General features: G+C 38.7%; 1 protein-coding gene across 3 annotated transcripts in view; it reads left to right on the top strand.

Annotated features, from left to right (window-relative positions):
* SMARCC1 (SWI/SNF related, matrix associated, actin dependent regulator of chromatin subfamily c member 1) overlaps positions 1-13131 on the top strand; it is a 190017-nt gene that overhangs the window by 31335 nt on the left and 145551 nt on the right. For all 3 annotated transcript variants that reach the window (XM_059939489.1, XM_059939488.1, XM_059939490.1), the window contains exons 3-4: positions 3463-3548; positions 11976-12057. In XM_059939489.1, the coding sequence (XP_059795472.1) occupies positions 3463-3548; positions 11976-12057 (168 nt within the window). The remainder of the gene's footprint in view (positions 1-3462; positions 3549-11975; positions 12058-13131) is intronic.

Raw genomic sequence — 13131 nt, 5'->3', positions numbered from 1 at the left:
CAGCGTAGGAAGGTTCCCTTTTCTCCACACCCTCTTCAGCATTTATTGTTTGTAGACTTCTTTTTTCTTTTCTTTTTAAAATAAATTTATTTATTTATTATTTATTTTTGGCTGCATTGGGTATTTGTTGCTGCGCATGGGCTTTCTCTAGGTGTGGTGAGCTGGGGGCTACTCTTCGTTGTGGTGTGTGGGCTTCTCATTGCAGTGGCTTCTCTTCACAGGCTCTAGGCACACGGGCTTCGGTAGTTGCAGCGCGCGGGCTCAGTACTTGCGGCTCGTGGGCTCTAGAGCACAGGCTCAGTAATTGTGACACACAGGCTTAGTTGCTCCGCGGCATGTAGGATCTTCCTGGACCAGGGATCAAACCCGTGTCCCCTGCATTGGCAGGCTGATTCTTAACCACTGCGCCACCAGGGAAGTCCCTCTTTGTAGACTTTTTTTTTTTTAAAGTATTTATTTATTTATTTATGGCTGTGTTGGGTCTTCGTTTCTGTGCGAGGGCTTTCTCTAGTTGTGGAAAGCGGGGGCCACTCTTCATCGCGGTGCGCGGGCCTCTCACTGTCACGGCCTCTCTTGTTGGGAGCACAGGCTCCAGACGCGCAGGCTCAGTAGTTGTGGCTCATGGGCCCAGCTGCTCCGCGGCACGTGGGATCTTCCCAGACCAGGGCTCGAACCCGTGTCCCCTGCATCGGCAGGCAGATTCTCAACCACTGCGCCACCAGGGAAGCCCTCTTTGTAGACTTTTTGATGATGGCCATTCAGACTGGTGTGAGGTGATAGCTCATTTTAGTTTTGATTTGCATTTCTCTAATAATTTGTGATGTTGAGCATCTTTTTATATGCCTGTTGGCCATGTGTATGTATTCTTTTGAGATTCTCTACCCATTTTTTGATTGGGTTGTTTGAGCTGCATAAGCTGTTTTATATTCTGGAAATTAATCCCTTGCTTGAGTCACATTGTTTGCAAATATTTTCTCCCATTCCATAGGTTGTCTTTTCATTTTGTTTATGATTTCCTCTGCTGTGCAAAAGCTTTTAAGTTTAATTAGGTCCCATTTGTTTATTGTTGCTTTTGTTTCCATTACTCTAGGAGATGGATCCAAAAAAATATTGCTGTGATTTAAATCAAAGAGTGTTCTGCCTATGTTTTCCTTTAGGCGTTTTATAGCATCTGGTGTTACATTTAGGTCTTTAATCCATTTTGAGTTTATTTTTGTATGTGGTGTTATAGAATGTTCTAATTTCATTCTTTTACATGTAGCTATCCAGTTTTCCCAGCACCACTTATTGAAGAGACTGTCTTTTCTCCATTGTATATTCTTGCCTCCTTTGTCATAGATTAATTGACCATAAGTGCGTGAGTTTATTTCTGGGCTTTCTGTCCTGTTCCATTGATCTGTGTGTCTGTTTTTGTGTCAGTACCATACTGTTTTGATTATTGTAGCATTGTAGTATAATCTGAAGTCAGGAAGTGTGATTCTTCCAGCTCCATTCTTCTTTCTCAAGATTGTTTTGGCTATTTAGGGTCTTCTGTGTTTCCATGCAAATAAAAAAGTTTTTTGTTTCAGTTCTGTGAAAAATGTCATTGGTAATTTGATAGGGATTGCATTGAAACTGTAGATTGCCTTGTATGGTCATTTTGACAATATTGATTTTTCCAATCCGGGAACACGGTATATCTTTCCATCTGCTTGTGTTATCTTCAGTTTCTTTCATTAGCATCTTACAATTTTCAGAGTATGGGTCTTTTGCCTCTTTAGGTAGGTTTATTCTTAGGTATTTTACTCTTTTTGATGCGATGGTAAATAGGGTTGCTCCCTTAATTTCTCTTTCTGATCTTTTGTTGTTAATGTATAGAAATGCAACAGGTTTCTGTATATTAATTTTGTATTCTGCAACTTTACCGAATTCATTGATTAGCTCTAGTAGTTTTCTGGTAGTGTCTTTAGGATTTTTTTTTTTTTTTAATTTTATTTATTTATTTATTTATTTATTTATGGCTGTGTTGGGTCTTCGTTTCTGTGTGAGGGCTTTCTCTAGTTGCGGCAAGTGGGGACCACTCTTCATCGCGGTGCGCGGGCCTCTCACTATCGTGGCCTCTCCCGTTGCGGAGCACAGGCTCCAGACGCGCAGGCTCAGCAATTGTGGCTCACGGGCTTAGTCGCTCCGCGGCATGTGGGATCTTCCCAGACCAGGGCTCGAACCCGTGTCCCCTGCATTGGCAGGCAGATTCTCAACCACTGCGCCACCAGGGAAGCCCCAGGATTTTTTTATGTATTATGTCATCTGCAAACAGTGACAGTTTTACTTCTTCCTTTCCAATTTGGATTCCTTTTATTTCTTTTACTTCTCTGATTGCTGTGTCTAGGACTTCCAAAACTATGTTGCAGAAAAGTGGTGAGAGTGGGCATCCTTGTCTCGTTCCTGATCTTAGAGGGAATGCTTTCAGCTTTTCACCATTGAGTATGATGTTAGCTATGGTCTGTCATATATGGCCTTTGTTATGTTGAGATATATTACCTCTCTGCCCACTTTCTGGAGGGTTTTTATCAGAAATGGATGTTGAATTTTATCATAAGCTTTTTCTTCATCTGTTGTGGTGATCATATGGTTTTTATCCTTCAGTTATTGTGGTGTATCACGTTGATTGATTGCGGATATTGAAAAGTCCTTGTGTTTCTGGGATAAATCCCACTTGATCATGGCGTATGATCCTTTTAATGTACTGTTGGATTCGGTTTGCTAGTATTTTGTTGAGGATTTTTACATCTATGTTCATCAGTTATGTTGGCCTAAATTTTTTTTTAATAAATTTATTTATTTTATTTTTGGCTGCTTTGGGTCTTTGTTACTGTGTGCAGGCTTTCTCTAGTTGCGGCAAGTGGGGGGCTACTCTTTGTTGCGGCGCACAGGCTTCTCATTGCAGTGGCTTCTCTTGTTGCGGAGCACGGGCTCTAGGCTCGTGGGCTTGGTAGTTGTGGCTCGTGGGCTCTAGAGCACAGGCTCAGTAGTTGTGGCTCGTGGGCTTAGTTGCTCCATGGCATGTGGGATCTTCCCAGACCAGGGCTCAAACCCATGTCCCCTGCATTGACAGGCAGATTCTTAACCACTGCGCCACCAGGGAAGCCCGGCCTAATATTTCTTATTGTACATTTTAAAAATCAGATCTTAAATTTACCAGTGGAGTTGGTGGTATATCAGTATTTTGTCCATTTAATGTTTTCTGCTGAAACAGTTTGATGTATATTTTGTAAATCTTGTTTTTCATAGACTGTTTACTTAAAGAAAGTTTTCTAAAGAAAATAGAAAAATTTCTTTTTACCTCAGTTTGTTCCAGAAGTATTTAAGGTTATTAAATTAGAAGTTGTTTATAACTTTGAGTTTATTAAGCTTAGAATTCAGACATGAGTAATTTTGTCAGAACTTTGATTTTTCTCATGTGTAACTTGTATCATTTTTTAGGCAAAATGTTTCATGGATTTCAAAGCTGGAGGCACCTTGTGTCACATTCTTGGGGCTGCTTACAAATATAAAAATGAACAGGGATGGTAAGTTTTTGTATTTATTCGCATGTTTTGCTGTGATATTGAAGTTTTTCAGTGTTAAACCTGTTCCTCCTTTGTATGGTGTTAGAGAATTCTATAAGCACGTTATGATTAATATCCAGAGTATGTTGTCTTTTATCTAGAGCCCTAATTTACTTTTTGCCTACATCCAAGAAAAATATCAAACAAATGTTGCAGTTATTATGCGAATTATTTTTCATATATGGCTGTATGTAGATAGTAGATGGATGTGCATTATTAGCAAATGGGAAGGTAGGCTCACTGTGAAATACATAAATGTGTATTATAATGTGCTGAAAGACACATTATGTATTGTTTTATTGATTAAATGAGCATGAGAGTTTGTTGTTATGAGAGGGTAGCCTTCTGTTTTTCAGTTCTGTTTTCAGCTCTGCTGTTGCAGCTCTTGCCAGAGTATTCCCTGATCTAGGATTGACAGCATGTCTGGGTACTCTCATATGGTTTATACCCTCGCTCTGGTTTCCCAGTTGGAACTCTTTTCTTTACTGGTTTTCTTGTTCAGCTTGTATCTCTTCCAAGTCTGATCTGGACTCTTGAGGACAGAGTGTCAAAGTGAAATGTCTTTTCCTAAGTCATTGTGTAACTTGCTTTGTGTGCCAGTACAGTGAAATATTTTTATCTGAAAAGATTTAAGGTGGTTTAGAAGGATATGTAAAATAAATCATCTTTAAATTAAAAATGGGGCCAAAAAAGAAGTAAAGGATAGAGTTAGAGACTTTAAGAGGAATGAGGAGTAAGAATTTTTCTAAGTCTTCTTCTCAGATTATACCAGAATTATCCTCTTTCCAATATAATTATACACTAATTGCAGTACACACCTTCCCCCATCTCCTGTGACTTACACACGTGCAGTGAGTGGATCACTTATGTTCCAACAGTGCATGTTTTAGTAACTGCCCACCCATTTGGACATCTGAACAGTGGGCTATCATCTTGATACTGCTTCTGACTTGCCCCACGCCCAACATACTGTTCTGAACCCTTGTTCTCCAGTCGAACCTCACAGTGTAGCTCCAAAGTTTGTTGATTTCCTCATTATGGCCATTCTCTTTTCCCGTTGTTTCTTTTTGTTTCTGCTTTCTTACTTACTTCCTGCTTCCTCTTAGCTTCCAGTTATGTCAGGATGGAATGTCACGTATATGAGGTTGAGTGGGAACACATGAGGTTGAGTGGGAACACCTGGTAATTATTGGTATATTTGTGAATAGACTGTACAGATTAAGAGTCCAGAATTAGAGGGACTCCCCTGGTGGCACAGTGGTTAAGAATCAGCCTGCCAGTGCAGGGGACACAGGTTCAAACCCTGGTCTGGGAAGGTCCCACATGCCGCGGAGCAGCCAAACCCATGTGCTGCAACCACTGAGCCTGCACTCTAGAGCCCACGAGGCACAACTTCTGAGCCCACGAGCCACAAGTACTGAGCCCACACGCCACAGCTACTGAAGCCTGCACGCCTAGAGCCCGTACTCTGCAACAAGAGAAGCCACCATAGTGAGAAGTCCATGTACTGCAACGAAGAGTAGGCCCCGCTCGCCGCGACTAGAGAAAGCCCCCTGTGCAGGAACAAAGACCCAATGCAGCCAAAAGTAAATAAATAAATTTATTAAAAAAAAAAAAGATTCTAAAATTAGTGTGTTTGAGTTTGATCTTTCTGGATATCTCTAAATAGTGTTAAAAAAAAAAAAGGAACGTCTTACTTGTAGTGGTTTTTTTTTTCTTTTCTTTTTTAATAAATTTATTTATTTTATTTATTTATTTTTGGCTGTGTCGGGTCTTTGTTGTTGCCCGCACGCTTTTCTCTAGTTGAGGTGAGTGGAGGCTACTCTTCGTTGCGGTGTGCGGGCTTCTCATTTGGGTGGCTTCTCTTGTTGCAGAGCACGGGCTCTAGGCGTGCGGACTTCAGTAGTTGTGGCTCACGGGCTTAGTTGCTGTGTGGCATGTGGGATCTTCCCAAATCAGGGCTCGAGCCCGTGTCCACTGCATTGGCAGGCGGATTCTTAACTACTGCGCCACCAGGGAAGCCCTTATTTGTAGTTTTTCAAGTATAGTTATATATAACTGAGGGACACCAAGAAGGATGGTTTTGACATACTGTGGAAATCCAAAAACATTTCCTGAAGAAGAGATTAAATGCAACCAAGTTCAGCCCAGTAACAGAAAAGTAAATGTCAGTGCCCTCTTGTAGAGTGATTAGGACCTTGTTTATTCTCTTACAGTTCTAAACAGGTTGCTATATGTTGTAATCATAGTTAATGCCTTTCAAAGAGATTATTGAATGAAAATATTTTGTATTTTATTAGTTTTGCTTGGCAGTGGTAAACTAGGTTCAATGAACATAAAGTTTAGGATTAGTCTTTTTTTAAAAAAAATATTTATTTATTTATTTTGGCTGCACTGGGTCTTAGTTGTGGCACACGGGATCTTCGTTGCGGTATGTGGGATCTTTAGTTATGGCATGCGGACTTCTTAGTTGCAGCATGTGGACTTCATAGTTGCGGCATGCATGTGGGATCTAGTTACCTGCCCAGGGATCGAACCCAGGCCCCCTGCATTGGGAGCATGGATTCTTACTCACTGGACCACCAGGGAAGTCCCTAGGATTTGTCTTAACATGAGAAGTAACCTTTTATTTTTCCCTATGACACTATTTGCTACTGACATTTATTTCTTACAGACAAGGTCAGACCTTTTTGTTTAAGTTAGAATGATAATACTTTTCTTTCTACCTTAAGACTTGATTGTTCAACTTTTATTTCCTTCTTCAAAGTCTCCTTCAGATTAAAATATTTTGTTTCAGTTTTTACCACAGAAAGTCTCTGGCAGTGGCTTTCAACTTCTAGGCATCACTTGGAGTCCTTGTTAAAAATATAAATTACTGGGCTTTACGAACATAGAGTGTCATCTACTAAGCTTGGCATGAAAACAGAATCTGCATTTTCAAAAAGCACTCTAGATGATCCTAAGACCACACATTGAGAAATGCTGGTTAGTCAGGTTGTCATTTAAATGAAAATGTGGTTTAGACCTTTTAACTTGTGAAGAATTATCCATTTTGATAGCATAGTTTAAAACACTGTTTTCTGTTAGTCATCTAGCTTTTTAATTAAAAAAAAATATATAAACACACACACACACACACACACACACACACACACACACACACACACAGAGAGAGTGAGCGAGCACCCCACGCAAGGGTTCAAACCAATTTCGTTATCCTCAAAGTCACATACCTAGTGGGATATAATTTTTTAGTCTACTTTTGTATAGTGGATCTCCCTCTTCTTCCCATATGTGCCTACCTATTTCCAGTCTCTATATCTAGGCTGTGTGCCATTCTTTTGGGATGCAGCATACTGGACCTCTTACTGGTGATGGTCTTCAGGCTTTTATAGCTTAGCCTCATTAAACAAAGCCCCTTACACTCGAGGCCCACTTTGGTCACTTCCCGTACAACTGTTTGCTGTACTGTTGCTATTTGCCTTGCTCCCAGCTCAGTGCATTTTTGTTTTGCCTTTTATTTTTATTTAAAAAAAAAATTTTTTTTTTAAGTACATATATTTTTTTAAAATTAATTAATTTATTTTTGGCTGTGTTGGGTCTTCGCTTCTGTGTGAGGGCTTTCTCTAGTTGTGGCAAGTGGGGGCCACTCTTCATCGCGGTGCGCGGGCCTCTCACTATCGCGGCCTCTCTTGTTGCGGAGCACAGGCTCCAGACGCGCAGGCTCAGTAATTGTGGCTCACGGGCCCAGTCGCTCTGTGGCATGTGGGATCTTCCCAGACCAGGGCTCGAACCCGTGTGCCCTGCATTGACAGGCAGATTCTCAACCACTGCGCCACCAGGGAAGCCCCTGTTTTGCCTTTTAGAAGTTTGCTTCTGAGGCCCTTTACACCACTTTCCCAGGAGTTAAACTCATTCGCTAGGATTCATTATTGATTAGTTTTATTCAGACTTTTTTATGCATGGCTGAGGATAAGAGAACATCTCTAACTATATTAACAAGAAGTAGCAAATTTAGAGTAATACATCTAATAAGGCCTTTTTGACAGACAGTAGGTATTGTCTTAGATTGAAAGGCTGCTGCAAGACATTGCCTAGCAGATTCCCAGAGGAAAATAAAGCAGAAGACTCATTAATTAATTAATAAACCCTCAATGGAGAGCTTGTATTTACAGCCTAAATGGCCCAAAGTTTTAAGTTAGAAAGAAAGAAAATGTGTTCATATGTAGTCTTTCTCTATAGGTCTTAGGGTAATAATATCTCTTTCAATTTTTTTTTTTTCCCTTTTCTAGAGCCCTCCTATGAGGCCTGCCCAGTGCTAGCTTCACTCTGAAATTGTCAGATGGAATCATAATTGTATTATGTTTCTTGTTATTTCAACTCAAGTTGAAATAACAAGAAACATAATACAGTTGCCAAGTCATCTGCAAACAGAATTGTGCTGATTTATTGTCCTACCAAAATGTATTGAGAGTGTACTTTTTCCCTGGCCAATAGTTGTATTTATTTGTATTACCTCACCTTTTGATCTTGGCAGTCTGTGATAGAGTCAAAAAAAAGGTTTTACAGTTTTAGTTTAATTTGCATTTCCCTTTTGGGCAGGTTTGAGCATCTTTCCATATTATAAAAAGTAAAGTTTATTTGAATACCCTTGGTAATTTCAGAATAAGTCAAATAAAATCTTTCAACTAAAGGTTATACTGTATTTACCTGATTTCTTTATTTCAAGTTTTCTTAATATTCATATATGTACTTTTGCTTACCTTGCATACTGCAGATTGAGGAAAACTTTAATGTGTCATGTTATCAAATCATTGTTTGGGAAACCATCTTAGTTTATTATTATGGAAAATATAAACTATACATAAAAGAAGAGAGAATAATATAATGAGCTGCCATGTCTAATCACGCATCTTCAGCTTAATAGAATTTCATCTGTAAATACTTCTCTGTGTATTTAGTTCTAAAATTAGATTTTAAAAAAGCATAGTAGGGCTTCCCTGGTGACGCAGTGGTTGAGAGTCTGCCTGCCAATGCAGGGGACACGGGTTCGAGCCCTGGTCTGGGAAGATCCCACATGCCACGGAGCGGCTGGGCCCGTGAGCCACAGCTGCTGAGCCTGCGCGTCTGGAGCCTGTGCTCCGCAACGGGAGAGGCCACGATAGTGAGAGGCCCGCGCACCGCGATGAAGAGTGGCCCCCGCTTGCCGCAACTGGAGAAAGCCCTCACACAGAAACGAAGACCCAACACAGCCATGAATAAATAAATAAATAAAAAAAATTAAAAAAAAAAAAAAAAAAGGAATGCCCCATGTAGTAAACAGAAATCTATTAAAAAAAAAAAAAAAAGGGCTTCCCTGGTGGCACAGTGGTTGAGAATCTGCCTGCCAATGCAGGGGACACGGGTTCGAGCCCTGGTCTGGGAAGATCCCACATGCCGCGGAGCAACTAGGCCTGTGAGCCACAACTACTGAGCCTGTGCGTCTGGAGCCTGTGCTCCGCAACAGGAGAGGCCGCGATAGTGAGAGGCCCGCGCACCGCGATGAAGAGTGGCCCCCACTTGCCACAACTAGAGAAAGCCCTCGCACAGAAACGAAGACCCAACACAGCCAAAAATAAATAATAAATAAATAATAAATAAATTAAAAGAAAATTTTGTTTAAAAAAAAAAAAAGCATAGTAACAGTACCATTATCATAACCAAGAAAATTATCAATAAGTTTTCAATGTTATTAAATATCTACTTAGTGTTCAAGTTTCCCTTATTATCTCGTGAACATTTTTTATATTTTCTTTGAGTCAGTATCCAAACAAGATTCATACGTTGCAGTTGGTTCATATGACTCTTAAATCTCTGTTTAAAAATTTCTGATTTTCCTTCTCACTCTTTCTTCTTTTCCTCGAAAATAATTATTATTATTTTTTACAAAAACAGGTTGTCTTGTAGAATTGTATTATGTCCTAGATTTTGCTGATACATCCCCAAGAAGATCATTTACCATAGTCTTAATTTCTAGTAAAGTGATAATTAGATCTGGAGGTGTGGTCTGATTCAGTTTCATTTTTTTTAGCAGTAACATAGACAGTGTTTTGTTTCTCCATCTGGAGGCATGTAATGTCTGGTTGTTTCTCTTTTTGTAATGGATAGTTGATGTTCAATGCCTAGAGTCATCTTATCTTTAAAGTTGTAAAACTTACCAGGTGGCAGTATTCTAATTTTGAAAAAGATTAGAATGTAGATATTCTAATGTGAAGGTATAGATCCTTACTGTTATTCAGATTATTCCTTGTTAGAGACTGTTTTTCTGTCATTCCTTCTTTATTTATTAGCTGGAATACTTTTCTAAAGAGAAACTTTACTCTTCAGCAATTGGAAAGGCAGAATGAATTCTTGATTCTTTCTCTGTTAACAGATTCATTTAGTTTTTAATCTCCATTTGCAGACAAATCCACGCAGCCCTATTTTAATTTGTTTAATGGTTGCTTTCAAACTATTTCTCAGATTTCTAATAGAGATAATTTCTCTTCAGCTCCAGTATCTGAATCATTTGTTAAGGAAGCAGTTTCTCTATGAATAATAAGTAAACTCTTTAAGTAAGCAGTTCTGTAAGTGATGCATTCCTGGATCTAGTCCTGTACTATCAGAAGCCCATGAAAGAGCAGCCGCTTCTTTAGAAAGGGGAGACACTCAACTGTCTCTACTTTTATTGTGCTGAAAGAACCAATGGAAAGCTGTCAGCTGTAATAGGGTTGTCCTGGTTAGTTGGTTGCTAATCTGTTGTCTTGCCACTTAATGCAAACTGCTTGGAATTTCTGACCTACTCCTTCCTCAAAAGAGGTTAGGGAAGAAGGATACTCAAAAACTTAAAAAAAAAAAAAAAATGGGGGGGTGAGCTTTAAGGAAAAGTTCTGTGTACCAAGGATAAATCAAGGTACAGTTATCTGGGATGGAGGTCCCTCTTATCTATAAATGTTATTTTAAAATCTAACTAGTTCTATTCTAAATTACCTATTTCTGGGCTTTAGTGGACACTTTGCTTAATTTCTTAATTGACATTACTTTAGGAAATGTTTCAGTCTTAGCACAGTAATGAAAAAGTCGTAATAAACAAATATTAGACCTCAGTCAGAATAAAGCCACACATTCCATTATCCACAGGGCTGTAAAGGTCAGAAAACCTGGTCCTTGTCCTCAAGGCATCTAATGCAGTGTCTTACCAGCAAAATGACTGCGGCTGTAACAGCAGGTGCACATGATGTATTATATTAGTAACATGTAGGAAGACAGCAGTAGCTTCATAGAGGAAGAGACTTGAGGACTGATTCTGGAAGTGATAGTATCAAGCCCATTGAGTGGGTGGTGACATTCTAGGAAGGCTGCAGAGTTAGAAAGAAATGTTGGAGGTGTGGGGAGCATCTGCAGGATAAAACAGGATGACCTGAGGATTAAGAGCATGAGCTCTGGACTCAAACTGCTTAATCCTAGTTAGTGCATGGTAGTGATGATTTAAAAAAAAATTATAACCATGATTAACATTTATTGATCACTTACTAACAGATTAAGCATAAGCACTCTGCTAAGCTCTTAACATATATACTTCATTTAACCTTCACAAAAACCCTTAGGGCCCATTGTACTCATGAAGAAATTGATCCTTGTATTAGTAGATCACTCAAGACTACATAAAGATGGGATCAGGATTAGAACCCATGCAGTTTGACTCCACAGTCAACACTCTCAATCACTAAGCTGTACTCCTCTCCCTGGAATTTTAAAATGGAACAAAAGCAAAGTAAATGTTGAATAAAAGATAATGAGGAAAGAAGCATTCAGATTTGTAAAGATTTAACCCTATGGAAATGACTAAGAATAGGCCAAGACAACACCCCCATGTTATGCTTGGGTACTTAGATAAAGAGACATTGGGGAAGGATTTCAAGTAAAGGTAAATAGACGGATTTTACCACATTTGGGACAATAGTAGGCTCTAAGAGAATTACAGGCGTTGTTGAATTTGAACAGATGACTTTTAAGCATATGTAAAGTAGATAGACTTTCCATATACTTGAAGAATGGTATAGTAGTTCACTGTCTTTGGATCTGTGGACTACTGTGTGATGTAAAATATCTTAGGTTTAAGGAAAACGGGATACTTCTTGGAATTGGTAGATTATTTTAACTGGAGTAGATCTTAATGTCATAAAATTTAATGTTTTATGAAGGTGTTGACACTGATTTCTTATACTGCTGAGAGAATATCATACATTTTGTAGAGTGCTATTTTAATTTCCAAATATTTCCAACTCATTTGCACTGAATACTAAAACCAAGTTTTCACTTTTGTTTAAGGTGGGAGACAAATTAACTGATGATCTTCTTCTCTTACAGGCGGAGGTTTGATCTACAGAATCCATCGCGAATGGATCGTAATGTTGAAATGTTTATGAACATTGAAAAAACATTGGTGCAGGTAACTCAGAAAGTTAGATTATTAAAATTTTTTTCCTTTAGTATACTTTCAGTTCTAAGATTGGCTTTATTAGATTGCCAAAAGATCAAAGGAAGAAAAGTTTTCTGAAATCTATTGTTGTATTATTTTTATGGGTTTTTGGGGATTAGAGCTACAAAGAATGACTAAAACTTGTCATTTATAGAATATTTTTTCTTAAACTTTTGGTAAAATAATCTATGATATTTTTCTTTATTAATTTCACCTAATCCATTATTTGAATCTTTCACATTTAATATAAGTATTCTTTCATCCTGCTAGTCCCTTGTGTATACAGTCATTTTCTTTGGATTTGTTTCATGGTTGTGCCATAAATATAAATCTTATTTCCCCAACTAGATTATAACCTGGAGAAGAGAACACTTAATTTTCTTCTTTTCTTTCTTAGTGTTTTTATTGATAGGTAATTTTTAGTGATCACTGAATTAACCTTCCTGGGGAGAGGCAGCTGGCAATTCTGCTAGGTATTATCATTAACTTAATGCCTGAAACTTCTCTCACAGACTATTAACTTGGAGAAATAACTGAGTGGTTTTTATTTTTTGGTTGATTTTTGGTGATGGTTTGGGGAGTTAATATGCATGTTTTAATCATTGCTATTTATAAGATTAGAAATGGGGGGAAAGAGCTATAATCCACAGTTTTGATATTTTAAGTAACTTAGATGATGAGCCAAAATGGGCATCCCTCCCCGTGTATTCTCCCCCAACCCCCACCTCCCAGGTTAGGTGAAAATGCTGCATTAGACTTAGACTGTTAAGGTAAGTTCAGGTAAATTGACTATGAGGATTAATTTATCAGTATGGTACCTTAATGAAAAAGATAATGAATTTCTCTAGGTCACAAGTCTTAGCAGTGTTTTGTGCAGGTGTACCTAGCTGCAGAGAAGGGATCTGGGAATGGCATTAAGTGGCCTGCTGAACACCTAGGTTTTATATTGAAATAAGACTTTTACATTCTCTACCAAAGTACATCTTCCTATTTTAAGCAGTATGGCTTTGAGTGCCAACTTTTGCCATTAGGGTAAATGCATAA

The sequence above is a fragment of the Balaenoptera ricei genome, chromosome 11 (genome assembly GCF_028023285.1).
Source record: "Balaenoptera ricei isolate mBalRic1 chromosome 11, mBalRic1.hap2, whole genome shotgun sequence".
NCBI classification, from domain to species: Eukaryota; Metazoa; Chordata; class Mammalia; order Artiodactyla; family Balaenopteridae; genus Balaenoptera; species Balaenoptera ricei.
Note: the sequence above shows the minus strand (reverse complement) of the source record. Positions and strands in the feature narration are given on the sequence as shown.